The sequence below is a fragment of the Phoenix dactylifera genome, unplaced genomic scaffold (assembly GCF_009389715.1).
Source record: "Phoenix dactylifera cultivar Barhee BC4 unplaced genomic scaffold, palm_55x_up_171113_PBpolish2nd_filt_p 000510F, whole genome shotgun sequence".
In the NCBI taxonomy this organism is placed as follows: Eukaryota; Viridiplantae; Streptophyta; class Magnoliopsida; order Arecales; family Arecaceae; genus Phoenix; species Phoenix dactylifera.
The window spans coordinates 176,052-191,511 of NW_024067924.1; the positions used below are offsets into that span (position 1 = coordinate 176,052).

At 38.4% G+C, this 15,460-nt stretch overlaps 1 protein-coding gene across 5 annotated transcripts; it reads left to right on the forward strand.

The window, feature by feature from the left end:
* Positions 1–665: 665 nt before the first annotated feature.
* On the forward strand, positions 666–15,035 carry LOC103720164 (probable potassium transporter 11). 5 transcript variants are annotated; one of them, XR_606092.4, is made up of 10 exons: positions 667–1,436; positions 2,259–2,484; positions 4,584–4,829; positions 8,738–8,788; positions 9,493–9,753; positions 9,857–9,909; positions 9,994–10,108; positions 10,194–10,448; positions 13,627–14,769; positions 14,874–15,035. XR_606092.4 is itself a non-coding variant. In XM_008809753.4 (9 exons), the coding sequence occupies exons 1-9, from the start codon at positions 1,317–1,319 to the stop codon at positions 14,664–14,666; spliced, it is 2,331 nt and encodes a 776-aa protein (XP_008807975.1). In that variant the 5' UTR covers positions 666–1,316; the 3' UTR covers positions 14,667–14,812. The 5 variants fall into 5 exon arrangements, 4 of the variants coding, with proteins under 4 accessions (XP_008807975.1, XP_008807974.1, XP_008807979.1 ...); XM_008809753.4 differs by lacking the exon at positions 14,874–15,035 and having other exon boundaries at positions 666–1,436; positions 10,230–10,448; positions 13,627–14,812; XM_008809752.4 differs by lacking the exon at positions 14,874–15,035 and having other exon boundaries at positions 13,627–14,812.
* The last annotated feature ends 425 nt before the right edge of the window (positions 15,036–15,460 follow it).

Genomic DNA, 15,460 nt, shown 5'->3' on the forward strand with positions numbered 1-15,460 from the left:
ATAATTGCAATTCACTTCATCTAGCCAATTGAAGGAGGATCATAAATTTCAATTCTCATGGAAATATTTTTATATTTCTCTGCTTTTAAGACTGACCATATATTACTGGCTATAGATAGCTGAATCAAACCTAAGCTCAACTATCAATTGACGATAAATAATGTCCAAAAATATGAACAAAAGCAAGAAGAATTAAGAACATAGTACATCATCACCTTAGTATAATCCATGGAAGCCATAGGGAGACAAAGTTATGCCCGAGACAACCTCAATGGGATTGAATCTAGATAGCCATTTCATGGAGTATATATCATCTTCTTGTGGTTAAACAAACGTTTATCTATTGTTTATGTTAAGAGCTCAAGTTCATTTTTTTCATCAAGTCCATTTTTTTTTAAAAAAATATTACTCCTTAACAATCTTCAACTTTATAAATTATTTCTCCGCAGGGATCTTGTTAGAATATCCTAAGAACAATCCTTGTTAGGAATCTAATGATTTATTAATCAATATATGGTTAAATCCGCAGTATTAGACTGATCTGTGCAACCACCACTGTTTGAAGTTAATTAAAATTTTCCCAGATGCTATCGGGTCGAGGGAAAGAAGTAAAACGCCACCTACTCGCTCTATAAACCCAACCCGCTCTCTCATGGCTGTAGAAATCGCTTGTCGCTCTCTTCCGGAGTCCCCGCTCGATCAACACCCTCCCTGTGATCCGAAACCCAACAAATCCTCGCGACGCGACGCCCTTATCGCCTCTCCCCTCCCCGGGACCACGCCCGCTTCTCCTGGTACCATCTGCGAGCACTCCAAGCTCCGCAAGCGCCTGTCCATCCTGCTCTGTCTTTGCTGCCTCCCTGGTGACAACTGCCGCCCGATTACTGGCCAAAGATCGACTTTTGGAGCTGCCTGGCGTCAAAGCTCGGGAAATCCGTGGGCTTTGCCTCTGGAAATGAGCGAAGGTGGTGTTTTCTTGGTGGATTTTTAGTTTTGCAGCGATTTTATTTCTCCTCACCCGGAAAAGTTCGGATCTTCGGATGCCTTTTGTTATATGGGAATGGGTTCTGTGCCAAATTTAGCATCTTGCTTTCCAGTGGCATTCGTTGCAACTCCCCACGTCTCTTTTTTTGGGCCGCTTGGACCCTATCTCAAATCCACAGAAATACCTCTCTCCTCACGAGGTCAGATGTGGTTCTGGTGCCTGTTTATGGTGTGAGCGAGTTGATATCAGAGATTGAGATATTTGTTGTTGATTTGGGCCGCTTCGGGGAGCAGAGATATCGAAAAGAGTGTACTGAAGGAGTTGAGATTCCATGGCGTCGGAAATGGTGAGTGAGGAGACGAAGAAAGGGAGTATGTGGGTTTTGGATCAAAACCTCGATCAGCCGATGGAGGAAGAGGCTGGTAGGCTTAAAAATATGTACAGAGAAAAGGTCTACTTCAATCTTCCATTTTGAGTCCATCCTATAGTTTATAGTACTTCCTGTTTCTCTTTACAGCAAGATTCTGTCTTATTTTCCAATAATTGGGCAGAAGTAGAATGACCACTTTCTTTCAGATGCATCATATTTTGTTATCTTCTCTCCATTTCTTAATTCCAGTTCTATAGTCCTCTATTGTTAGTGGAATCTCTTCATTTATAAACTCAGATCTTATAATTCAATTTAAAGAACACATGACAGCTATCATCTATCTGAAATCTTATCTGATTTGGATCTCTATCATGGTTATTAGGGTTTTTTTGTTGTTTCTAGTATGAAGTGAAGGAACGCAAATTCATTCTTACTGATTGTCATGTCATTGGTTAATATGTTTCTTTTTTCAGTCATTTGCTAGCCTGTGTTTGAGATGGAACTAAATGCTGTAAATTCACTAAAAACCATGTTGAAGACTGATATATGAATTATTTGGCAAAAACTTAGCAAGGTGCATTTTGATGATTCACATGATTTATGATTATTCGGTTTCTTAGCTTGATACGTTCTGATCTTCTGAGAAATGTGAAATTGTAAGTTCTTCAGAAAATTGCCTTTCTGAGTTCGAGAGCTTCTTGTTGTTTTCTAATGAGAAGAAAATTTCTAATAAGAAGAAAAACATAATAGTCTTACACTTGTGGAATCTCTAGGACACAAGCTGATCTAAGAGACTGTTTTAATTTTTCTATTTTATTTTTATTTTTATTTGCTCAAACTCATGCTTGTGATCTAATCATTAAAACACTTCGATATGCTGACATGCTTTGTTCTTCCGTGCAGAAATTCTCATTGGTTTTAGTTTTAAGGCTCGCATTTCAGAGCCTAGGTGTGGTATTTGGAGACCTGGGCACATCACCGCTATATGTTTTTTGCAATACATTTCCTAAAGGGGTAAAAGATCCAGAAGATGTTATTGGAGCTCTTTCTTTGATCATATACTCCTTAACTCTCATCCCACTCCTTAAATATGTCTTCGTAGTGTTGAGAGCAAATGACAATGGTCAAGGTCCACTATCATTCTCCATTTTTAGTTTCTTTTGTTCATTTTTGCTACATCCAAGTAATGCATAGACAGTTAAATGCATGTGGAAAAAAAATCAATCTTATTGAACTAAGATGTTAGAACAAATTTCGATGCAAATTTCATTACTACTGTAACCCAAAAGAGTTTGGTGATCACGGAACTGGATCTAAAAAGAACAATGTAAAAAAGAAATTTCAAATTTTTTTTGACCATATTCAGTATTAATTAATGCTACAAGCGCACGTACACATCATAAAAAAGAGAAAAAATCTGTCTAGTAATTGTATGATGAGCAAAAGGATATAAGAATCCTATATTTCAGATGAATTAACAGCAAAAAGGATTCTAATGCTGTGATGGTAAGATATGCCAATTGGTTTGGTGAATTATGTATCACTATGAAGAACATTTTGAGGTAGTTAAATGTAAAGAAGTTTCATAGTTAATAAATTGATATATTGCACTTAGACCCTTATGCTATCACAAGACACTTAGGGATATAAATCCTGTCCCCAAGTCATGAACTTTAGGAGCAAGTATTGGGATGCTGTAGCAATGATCAACTTATTTGTTGGTGATGGCCCAAACCTCACACTCAGAAAAGTCCACAAGCTCTCATAGGTAGCACTTCTTACAATAAACACATTTTTAGCCACATGTTCATATTTACCAAAAAGAGGGCAGGTCTTGGAACAACGGTAAGGTTGCAATAGTATGACCTGGGTGTTGCGGGTTCAAAATATGGAAATAGCCTCTCCAAACCCTCCTTAGACCTTGCAATAGTGGAAGCCTCATACACTAGAATGCCCCTTTTTATGTCATATTTATGAAAACACTTATAACTAACACTTCAAAAGATCCACACTTCTAATGCCTACCATTTTGTTTTCATGGTTTGTTCTGCTTAAATATATGGAAAAGTTTATACAGACTTAGAAATAGATAGATAAACATGAGGGTCCTTGGAGAGACCTCATGCAGTCTTGATGCTTCTCCCTTTTTCTCTAAATATGATATCTTGTGAGTTCATATCGACACCTCACCAATATGTCCAATCTGTTGTGAAGCTTGGCATCAAAGAAACATCTGATAATGAGGGATCCATTGAAGTTGTTTTGGCCCTAGAAGCCTCCCCCCCCCCACCCCCAACCCAAAAGAAAAAAAAAAATGCTGATGGTATCAAAATGTCACTGTGCCTCGATACCTTATTTGTTTCTCCAAGAAAATGAATATCTCCAAAAAGGATTTCATGATGGTTACAAACTCTGGAATTGAGTCATCATTATGCTTGATTAGAAGAAGGTAGAAGCATAGAACTCCTATCCAAGAACTAGCTTGCAGTAAGCTTTTTTGGCATTCTTGTTTGCATTTCCTTCAAAATCATCTATGTTTAGTTCCTTTCTCCTTCTGCATGACCTTTGTCAATCTAAGAGATTATCATCATCAATCAGCCCTATTAGGCTCATTGCTAATTTGTTGGATATTGAGACCCCATCAAGGATAAGGTCCTTAGCCTCTTATGAGAATTGAAATTATACATGGCCTGGGAACTGTTGTTTCAGATTGCTACATCGCATAATAGTTTAAATGCTCACTGTAGGTTCTCTCCAAGGCGATCCCTTTAGTGAATATCCTTACTTATATCTATCTACTGTTTGGCAAACTTAGGTTACAAATCCACTTAAATATTCTCTCTGCAGTTGGCATTTTTCAGTGTCTATCAATGAGTCTTATGCTTCAACTCCGACGTCATAGCTTCCATGCAGAAGCAGTTGGCATTGTGCTGATTATTCATAATACTTGTCATTATGTGTATACAGTATGATATGCACCTTATTTTACTGGATGATGAAGATTTAGATTGCTTATCAAATATAGGTTTTGACATAATTTGTGGAACCTAATATATGCAGACTGCCGGTTGATTTGTTGTATAAAAAATATAATGTAAACCTGAATGTTGTACATTGTTGTCACTAATATAATGGGCTATTAAATATGAAACCTTTATTTTCTTTAGCTGCTTTCTTTTCCTTCTTATACATACTGAAAAGATATGAATGTCACTTTGTTATGTGCAGGTGGTACATTTGCTCTATACTCACTACTTCGCCGCCATGCGAAGATAAATACTATTCCCAACCAACATAGAACAGATGAAGAACTAACAACATATAGTCGTCAGACATATGATGAGAATTCCCTAGCAGCGAAAATCAAGAGATGGTTAGAGGCACATTCTTATAAAAAGAATGCTCTTCTTATTCTTGTTCTTGTTGGCACATGTATGGCAATTGGAGATGGGATACTTACTCCAGCTATATCAGGTCAGTTTGTTCTGTGTTTTACTTTTCCTTTGCTTAGTAGCTCGACTGTATTATTTTTCTATGTACATCATCTTTAGTCAACTTGCTCCCAGTAATTCTCTTCATGTATCAATTTACATAAGCTCCTGACGATGGTAATTTAGGTTAATATTTTTTCTTTTTTGTTGAGGAAGACTGGATCTTGTTCACAATATTTTTTTCTGTAACCATATCCAACAGCTTATCAGCTCCCTTAGTTGCAAAGATTTGTTCCTAAATGTTGTTTGTATTTCTCATTACAGCAATATTTTTAGTCAAAGATCTCTTCATGTTCTTTGAGTTTTTTCTCCGACAGTAAGTGCTGCACAAACCTGTGCAAACACATGCATTATACATTGTGCTTAGTTCACAGGAAGTCCATATTATTGCAAAAGACTGAATAAATTGTTGTGTTGGCTCTTACTCCTTACAAAGTGAGCATCCTTTTGGGTAGTCAAGACAAATCTCTGTTCCATACTGATTCCAGATTTCATGATTATCAAGCTTCTGCTGTTGTGGGTTCCCTAACTTCTCCCGTCATTTATTGCCTCCTGCATCCATGCTGCGGGTCTATGCCATTAAGACTCCAACAACTTTTTGGGTGATTTTGCTATCTTGGGTGTAAATCATGGAAGTGCACATGTATTTAGTACCATGCCTTGTGAGAATTGGATGCGTTGGTTTCATTATCATCATCATTATTGTTATTATTATTTTTATTATTTTTGCTAACATGGTGCATTTACTTTAGTGTTTTGCTCTTCACAACTAGCATTGCATCTTCACAAGGTTTTCACAAAAATGTCCACCAATTAAAAGTCATGCATCTCAAGTCTCCAATTCAACATTTTCATTCCTTTGCTGCAGTAACTCTTTATTTTTGCTCTTTCTTTTGGATGATCTAGCATGGACCTATTGTTGGTCTATCTTCTTAGATCAGTGGGTTTGTAGAGGACCAGCATGTTGATCTATTATATCATAAAACATTACAGAATAATCATTTTTGTGAGCTGTCCGTATTTTCATTCTATATCCATGGTCAATCAATTAGATTCTTGGAATTGGATTATTTTCACCATTGTTATCTGGTGTATGGGCGCTTAAGATTTACATTGCTTATTTAAAAGGAAATATTGTTTGACAGATGTTGTGTCAACCATCACATGATATGCAAGTGACTGTATAGTGGAAGAGTGCCTTAACAAATGGTTATAATCAAGGTATGCTGAACCGACCGGAACCGGTCGGCTCAGCCCGTACCGAATCGGTGCCGATAGGTACCGATACGGTACAACATATAAAATCGATTCCGACCCAAACTGGGTCGGAACCGATTGGTTCCGTACTTGAACCAGTGCGTGCCGGCTCGGTACTCACCGGTACAAGCCGGTACCTGTGCGAACCGGGCCGGTTCGCAAGCGCGGCTTTCCCGCGTGCTCGCGCGGGCGCGAGATGGGAACTGCGCTCGCGCGCGGTTCCCCAGGAGCGGTTCCACGAGCTGGGAACCACGCCTGCATAGGGTTCCCCGTGCTAGGAAGCATCCGCGCGCGGTTCCCCGTGCTGGGAACCGTGCCCACGCGGGGCAGCACGCCCGCACGGGTGCGAGCGGGGAACCGCGGCCAGGTTCTCCAGCCCGCACGGGGCAGCCGCCCACGCGGGCTGGCAGCCCATTTAACGCGTCCGCGGACATGGGAGCGAACACGAGTTGTTTTTTTTTCTGCGTGCGCGCGCGGACGCCCACATTGTTTTCTTTTTTTTCCTGTCCACGCGCGCGTCTGCTCTATTGGCCGGTTCAGCACCGGTTCCAATCGATACCGGTGCCTACCAGTACGTCGGTACAGTCAATCCGGCGGACCTTGGTTATTATACTTGTCAACCATAAAGATTTAGTATTAGAAATTTATTTTATTATATAATTTGTTTTAAAATTTGTCTGGATTGTTCTATTCGTGTGATTCACTTGTTGATTTAAAATTCATGTATTTGATGGAAGTATATGATCCACCAATTAATGAAAAGTTTTTGCTCCCAAATAAGATCTCTTTTTTGAATAGGAGATTCGATATGTTATATTTTGTAAACCTGGGAGTTTTTATCGAGACTTGGGGCATCATGCTGGTCACCAGTAGGCTTTATAGCCTTATACATGATACACCAATCTTTCGTTGTGCTGTCAGGTGTATATTTTCACTGTAATTTTGAAGTTACACGCTAATTACTTGAGGTGTTATGTGTGCTGTGCATTGACCCATATAATGGGCTGAGTCCTGAATGTTAACATATTTTACCTTAAAAGCATTCACTCTCATGCACAAGGCTTTATGCCCAATGAGATTTTTGGCTTCTTATGTTTCAACACGTATTTTTTTACAATGTATAGCTGTATTTGGATCTAGGAAGCCTGGATGAGTCCACATGCCATTTCCATATGGATATGTATCGGATTAACTTGTTGGGTATTTGAGTATTTCTCATGTCTGATACTTGTGTTGAACATTCTATTTTAAAATAGAAGGCATTCCAAATACTTCTTGGATACACTCAAGATGCTGCCTTGATGCTTCCAAAAATACGGCAGGTGTTTTTTTTTTCTTTCAATGTTAATCATTTTTAATGGTGAGTCATCGTTGTTGGAGGAAATGATTTTAATGTAAAATATGAAGTATGCATCAAGGTTTATGGGTTTGAATAATGACAAGTGATAAGCTTGTAAAACTTAATGCTAACATCTGAAGTATGGATTGTTATTTTCATAACATACCATGCTTTATGGATGTTTTTTCCAATACGTATATAGACACCTGTGTATATAGCTACATATGCATGTATAAATGGAAATACATAATTCCTTGATGTATCCATTCCATATTGTATCTTATAAGTTTTACTGTATTGGCATATCCATATCCTGTATCCATTTCTATGCTTCATAGGTTCCAAATGCACTGATGAAATACCTTAATTGGAAGTTCCCGTTTTGCAAAAGGAACTTTTAATCTTATGTGCATATTGCATGCATGGCTTAGAAATAATTGAAAAAAATCTTAAATCTCTTAAGTAGTAAAATTTCATGTTTTGCTATTTTCTCTGGTTACTATCTCCTAGAGAGTTATTTATAACGAAATACAACTTAAATAAAATATTGAATATTTCTTTTGATCAAACTTACAAGTAAAAAGAAGTAAAATATAATTTAATTAAAAAGGCATCCATACAAAACCTAAACTTATAAGCAAGGTACGCTGAACCGGTACCGATAGGCGTACCGATCGCCTACTAGACCAGTTCGTACCGGTGCCGAACCGGTCCGCATAACACACGCGCGCCGGTGGGCTGCCCAGCACGCACGAGCGCGCTTGTACCGGTGCGAACCGGACCAAGGCGGTACCGGGCTTGTACTGGTCGGACCCGATCCGGTTCGCACCAGTACACCTCCGTACCGCTTGGTTCTGGCCCCATAGGGGTTGGAACCATTTTCCACCGCCGTACCGGACCGGTCAGGGACTAGACCGGTCCGGTACGTGTTGAACCGGCCGGTACGGGCCAGTTCAGCATACCATGCTCGCAAGGTTTTCTATTGAGTTTCGAATGTTATTTTTTGTGGAGGCATTTCCATAATATTAATCAAAAATTTTATTGTTGACTAAAAATATGTTATGGGAAAGAAAGACATTTCACTGAACACGGTTCATTGCATGTGCTTGAAAAGTTGCCATTGGATCTGTATGATTTCATAAAGGGGCTTCTTCAATTGTACAAGCATTTTCTAGGATACTTTCAATTATATAAGGCAATCTTACTATTAATGTTTCTATATATCTTGAATGTGAGTGCTTTGTTAACCTCTGTAAAATTCTAGCTTTAAAATTTAAAATTTATCTTTTTTGCAGTTCTTTCAGCATCAGGTGGAATAAAGATTGACCATCCCAAGATGAGTAATGGTATAGTTTTTTCCCCCAACCATGCATATATCTACTTTGATGCATACTTTTGAATTCATGGAACCCTTGATTCTCTAAATTGCAGAAAATCATTTTTGTTTCTTATACTCTTAAGCATGATGCCAATGTTTTTCATTTATTGATTTTAATGATGAGGATTGTTTGTCCCATGAAAATTGTCCATCACGAGCATATTATAAATGCCTTTCAAAGGGGTATGTCTGGACTGGAAATAAAAGATCTAGTAACATTTCCATGTAAAAAACAATCATCCGGTTTTGTGATATTTTTATGTGTTTGAAAGTTACAAGTTATATTAGACAATTGGGTGTTCACTAGTATTATGACTTTTAAAGTCCCTAAAATCATGGAATTAGAAATCTCTACTTTGAGTAGAATTTTCCAACTACATGTTTTTGGCTCTTCATTTTCTAATAATTTTCCATTTTTTGAATTTCTCCTTTTAATTATCAAACAACTGCTGGAAAATATCAACATTTAAAATGTAAAATTTTAATCTAGAATGAGGATAAATCTTGTTTTTGAATGATAAATCCTCCTAACTTAACATAAATAAATAATTGACTTCAATTGTCTTATGCTTTTTGTTTATTGCTGTTGATATTTGAGGGTTTTTGAGGGGTTATCGATATTTTAATTATGTATGGCTAATTGCTCTTTTTCCTCATATCCCAATGCCTCAGATGTGGTTATACTTGTTGCTGTGGTCATATTAGTTGGTTTATTTAGCATGCAGCACTATGGTACAGACAAGGTTGGATGGCTTTTCGCTCCCATAGTCCTCCTCTGGTTTATACTAATTGGTGCTATTGGTGCTCTGAACATATGGAAATATGATAGTTCTGTTCTCAGGGCTTACAATCCAGTTTATATATATCGGTATTTTAGACGAGGGAAGGCTAATAGTTGGACGTCTCTTGGAGGAATTCTGCTTAGTATCACAGGCGAGATTCTTCTGAACTGATGCATTTTTCTGCAGTGTTTTATATATATATTTCTTGGTGTACTGAAAGCTAACTTGCATTATCCTGCAACATTGTTTTGCAGGGACAGAAGCATTATTTGCTGATCTGTGTCATTTTCCTGTCCTAGCTGTTCAGGTTTGTATATCCATTTACACAGTTATGATCAATGTCTCAACTTCCTATTTACTTGCTCAGATTATGTGGTTTCTCTATATGCAGATAGCTTTCACTCTCATTGTGTTCCCTTGTCTTCTTCTGGCATACACTGGACAAGCTGCTTACATAGTTAGCAACGGAGGGCATGTGTTAGATGCTTTTTATCGTTCTATTCCAGGTCCCTTCTGACTCCTACAGCATAGAGCCCTTTAAGTCCCGCTTTCAATATGAGTGGATGATTACATCTTTTTTATTCTTTATAGGTATTATATACTGGCCAACTTTTGTTGTTGCAACAGCAGCAGCAGTGGTTGCTAGTCAAGCCACCATATCTGCAACATTTTCAATAATCAAACAAGCTCTTGCACTTGGCTGTTTTCCAAGGGTCAAAGTTGTTCATACATCAAAAAAGTTCCTAGGTCAGATATACATTCCAGATATTAATTGGATCCTTATGGTTCTTTGCATAGCTGTTACGGCTGGATTCAAAAATCGAAGTCAGATTGGAAATGCATATGGTAAGCTGGCCTTAACTTCATGCACATCAACACTAATTGCAAGACATATTTGCTTTATTGTAATATGGTCAGATGTTACCATGAATTAGTATGATGACAATAGTTAAGAAGACTTGTCATGTGACTGATCATCATAGGTTTGATAGTTATGGATACTTTTGCATACATATCCTTAAAAAAGTGCTTTTTTGCTTGTTAATCCCTTCATCAAGTGAAAAATGCACATATATCCCTCGAGAAGTGTACAACTTGCACATATACCTCTCATAAAATCTGCAAGCTACAGATATGCCCCTCCAAAATCTGACAATTGCATATACACTCCTACAATTTGATGACATACTTGCCATATCATCTTATCATTTTTTCCTTCGCGTTTTTTTATCCATGATACAGGATTTCTTTAGTCCCTAGAACTGCTATGGAGTTGTTTTTCCTTTGTTTTAATCCTTGCAGATTTCTATTTTTTTTTCTTTTTGATCTTTCAACAGAAATTTAAACCGTTCTTCCTGCCATATGTCCTCTGTTTGCTGTTGCACATGATCATACCATCTAAAATTCCCAATTTAATGAAGCCCCTAAACTTCCTCTAATGTTACTTCTACCTTAATATTCACATCTAAGTGTTACTCATGCAGTAAACTTGCTTCCCTCTTAAGGCCCAACCTTTTGTCCTTGCAGTACTTTCAGCTTAGCTTAAAATACTTTCACTTGTGAAGAAAGGCCTATGCAGTAATATGACGAGTTGCTGAGCAACTCAACATCATAACCCACTTTAAAACTATCGTTCATGCTTTCATTCATCTTCTTTCCAACAGTAAACATAATGCTGGCATTGGAAACTTTTTGGAAACAACCCAGTATGTTTTCTGAGAATAGCCTGTGGTCTTTGCATGTAATGCATCCCTTTATGTAGACTAAAGACAGGACTTGACCAATGGATACACGAAGCACACAATGGTGTGAGGCAAAGATGTTTGATGGTGCTGCAATTATCTCGACAAGTTTTGTCCACTCATCAAGGACCACATTTTGATAGCAATTAGTTGTACAAGTTTTAAAGCCATTGGTGGTGGACCTGCTTGTCACCTGCCAGCAAGGTATGTGTCATGCAGTGCTGTGCAGGCATGTTACCACACATTGCTGAAACTAAAAGAAAAAAATGAAAGGGTTAAAATCTTTTGAATTAAAAATCAAAAGAAAAAATATGTGCTCTGCTGTCATGTGATGGGTTACAACCTAGCTTAGCATGGACTGGTGCGTCAAGTACTTGGACGCTTAAAGATTTCTTTTGACATTGATATAACTTCTAATTAGTGAGTTTAACACCAATGTTGGAGGGAGACGAAATCTTTAAAAGTAAAAAGCTAAAACTGAAGCATAGGCCACTTACATTTGTAGCCTTGGCACTAAGCAAGAGAATAATATGCTCTTAGCATTTTCATATGTGAGAGCATCTATCAGCTAGAGGCTGGAGTTGGTTGTGGAATGCCTGTCAGGAGAATTACTAGCTTAAAGTCAACAAAGGTCTACAGAGAAGGAGAGTAACAATCCATCAAAAGTATCCAATAAGGCATAACAAAGTTAGGCAATGGATCAAATGAGCCTTCAAAATTTGATCTATGTCATGGACACATGATGATTACTTGTCCAAGAGATTGGTAAGTAAAACAGTAAAAGTCTACTAGGTAATGATATCAGAAGGGGATTTCTTGTAATGAGAGCAAGCTGTAACTGAATCTTCATTTGATTAGTAGAAATGAATGTATCAGTCAGATAGTCACAAATAATCAGAGAAAGGTATGCTTCTCTTCCTTTATCAAGTGCCATTTAGAAGAGATGTAAACCACAAGAAAATCAATAGCTAAGATGGTGATGGAAATGCTGAAGCCTCATAGTGGAGCTTATTTGAAACTAAAAATTGCAAATCAGATATAGTTAGCATTATCTAGAGGTTGCAAGGGATAGGGGGTATGTTTCATGTCTATCTAATAGAGAGGCTGGCCATGAGCTGTAGTCATGACAATCAAAGCATCACTGGTGTCAATTCTTTGCCACTTGAGCAAAAATCTAGTTATAGTAAGCAACATATTCCTGAGTGAAATCTTTAGCAATTAGATGAACTTTGTGATCTATTAACCTGTCAAAATACTCTCTCCTAATTTTGTAGGCCCTGATACCACTAGAACATGAATAAGGTCCTATTTTTCTGTTCTTAGAGGTGTACATTGCTTTTCTATCATGGCTAGCTATCAGTCATGATCTTGGGCTGACTTCCAAGGTTCTCACAACCAGGGTGCTGTACTGATTAGGAACCGAGTCAGTACGATATCCTTTTGTACTGACACATACACCGTTAAGGTGTTGGCACCCTTATTGAGAGGAGGGGGGGATGACCCGGAAGTGGGGATGATTTTATATTTACTGATTTAGCTCGGGTGAACCGGACAAAACCAGTTCAAACTGCACAGAATCGGTCTAGACTTGTTTTGACCAGTTCCATCTCCACCCGGAACGAGACTTGCATACTAACCCAGTTCCGCACTCATTTGGTTCAGTACTCCCAAACCAGGCAGCTCAGGTTTTTATAGTAGACCTTCCTTACTCTTACTGAGAATCAGTCTTCTTTATGGGCATGAATGTCAATGCGAAATGATAAATTATAAGGAGTGGAAGTCAACTTAGATAAGTACTTCACCTGGGTGTATCACGTCATGCTCAAAATAACGAAAGACAATACCATAATCGCAGGGGTCAGGAGGGCTTTTTCAAAGAAAACATCAACGGAAGACACTCTGAAGAACTCTTGATTGTAAAAAACTTAGTAGGCACCTAAAATTTCCATGATATATGTTTGCGAACAGAATATATAATTGATGACTTAATGCTGCCACCTGCATGATATGTCCTTGCTGAAATTCGATCATTTATAAGTTGATCTATGTATCTGATTTGCATTCTGTAAAATCTGTGAACAGAAAGTGTCAGCAAATTGGTTTTTCATGATTTTGAAATGACAACCTATTTTGTGCCATAATTATTCTTCAGTTTTCTGCAAGAATCTGGTTTGTAACTGATCATTGCAAAATAGAATCTATGTGTTTGATACATGCATCTCTCCATCAAATTTCTTCATGCTTGTTTCATATATATAATAAATTCTATACTTTATGAACAGGAACTGCTGTGGTGATAGTTATGCTGGTGACAACATTTCTTATGGTTCCAATAATGCTGTTGGTATGGCGGAGCCACTGGATCCTTGTTGCCATCTTCACTGGTCTTTCCTTGCTGGTGGAGCTGCCATACTTTTCTGCAGTGCTCTTCAAGATAGACCAAGGTGGTTGGGTTCCACTGGTCATTGCTGCTGCCTTCCTCCTCCTCATGTATGCATGGCACTATGGTACTGTGAAGCGGTATGAGTTTGAGATGCACAGTAGGGTCTCAATGGCCTGGATCTTAGGCCTTGGCCCCAGCCTTGGCTTGGTCCGGGTTCCTGGGATAGGCTTTGTGTACACAGAGCTGGCAAGTGGTGTTCCTCACATCTTCTCGCACTTCATCACCAACCTCCCTGCCATCCACTCTGTTGTCGTCTTCGTGTGCGTCAAATACCTCCCAGTCTACATGGTGCCCCTAGAAGAACGGTTTCTTGTAAAGAGGATAGGCCCGAAGAATTTCCACATGTTCCGCTGTGTTGCAAGGTTTGGATATAAAGATCTCCACAAAAAAGACGATGATTTTGAGAAGATGCTTTTTGATAGCATCTCTCTCTTTGTTCGTCTTGAAAGTATGATGGAAGGTTACTCTGATTCTGATGAGTACAGCTTATGCGGGCAGCAGACTGAGAAATCTGCTGATTTCCTTTTTACTGAGAATGACAATGCCAACACAGTCTCCTCCAACATAGATCTAAGTTACTCGTCATATCATGATTCTATAATACCTTCCCAATCCCCAGTCAGGGGAAACAGTTTGGTAAGGTCATCAGGCCAGACAGTGGGGGAAGAATTGGATTTCTTGAACAGGTGCAAGGATGCTGGTGTGGTCCACATTTTTGGGAACACAATTTTGAGGGCTCGAAGGGGATCGGGACTTATTAAAAAGATCGCTGTTGATTACATTTATGCATTCCTTCAGAAAATCTGCAGGGAAAACAGCGTGATCTTTAATGTTCCCCATGAGAATCTATTGAATGTGGGACAGATATTCTATGTATAGTTTATTTGATCAAAAGAAGGTGGTTAGCTGCACCTGCTGTCATGAACTCTCTTTTCCCAAAACTTTTTTTTGAATGTGGTATCTTTACAAGATGAATATAAAGGTAGAAGTGTTTTTTCATAGATAGGTAGGACTGTTTTTTGATAGATGCCTTGTTTTTTATTTATTTTTATTGATGATCTTAACTGTTGTCACCAATCCATGCAGGCACTTGGCTGAGCACCATGTAGTTGTTTTTTCCCCGCTATTCATCGTACAAGGAAGAAAGTGCTCTCCCCAAGTGCCTTGCTGGTTTGGACTAATTGTAAGATATGCTATGTTTGGATATGTATTGGTTAAATGAGTAAAAAGCATTGGGTTTTGTGGCTCCTTAGCTCTATCAAACGAAGTTGTTTCATAATGTATAGAAGGGTTGGTTGCATTATGGGCATAGGGATCTTTCCAATTACAAATAGCAATATTGCCAAAAAGAGTTTAAATTCTTTTTTATCCTATGATTTGTGGGCAATAGTAAGTTCATTTTCTTTCTTAATCTTCACATGCTTTATTGTATACTTGGTTTTCTCAGCCCCATTTAGCATTGACCCAGAACCATGCTGTAACCTGAGGAAGATCACTTTGGGAACCCTGTGTTTTCGTAAGTGCGAGCTGCGAAGGTATATCAAGAGCTTATGTGGGAATTTAGTTTTTGACTACCGATATTGGAACAGGATCACTTTGTAGGAGCATCATGTAGGAACTTGCATTGGTAGATAGGATTGAGTGCAGAAATGCCAAGAGTACTGGTGCTATGT

What these genes read in the sequence shown, in the direction of transcription:
- LOC103720164 (XM_008809752.4), top strand. Translation starts at nt 1,317, where the DNA reads ATGGCGTCGGAAATGGTGAGTGAGGAGACGAAGAAAGGGAGTATGTGG. An exon ending in ACTTACTCCAGCTATATCAG is followed by an intron (nt 4,830 to 8,737) that starts GTCAGTTTGTTC and finishes TCTTTTTTGCAG; the next exon opens with TTCTTTCAGCATCAGGTGGA. An exon ending in TTTTTATCGTTCTATTCCAG is followed by an intron (nt 10,109 to 10,193) that starts GTCCCTTCTGAC and finishes TATTCTTTATAG; the next exon opens with GTATTATATACTGGCCAACT.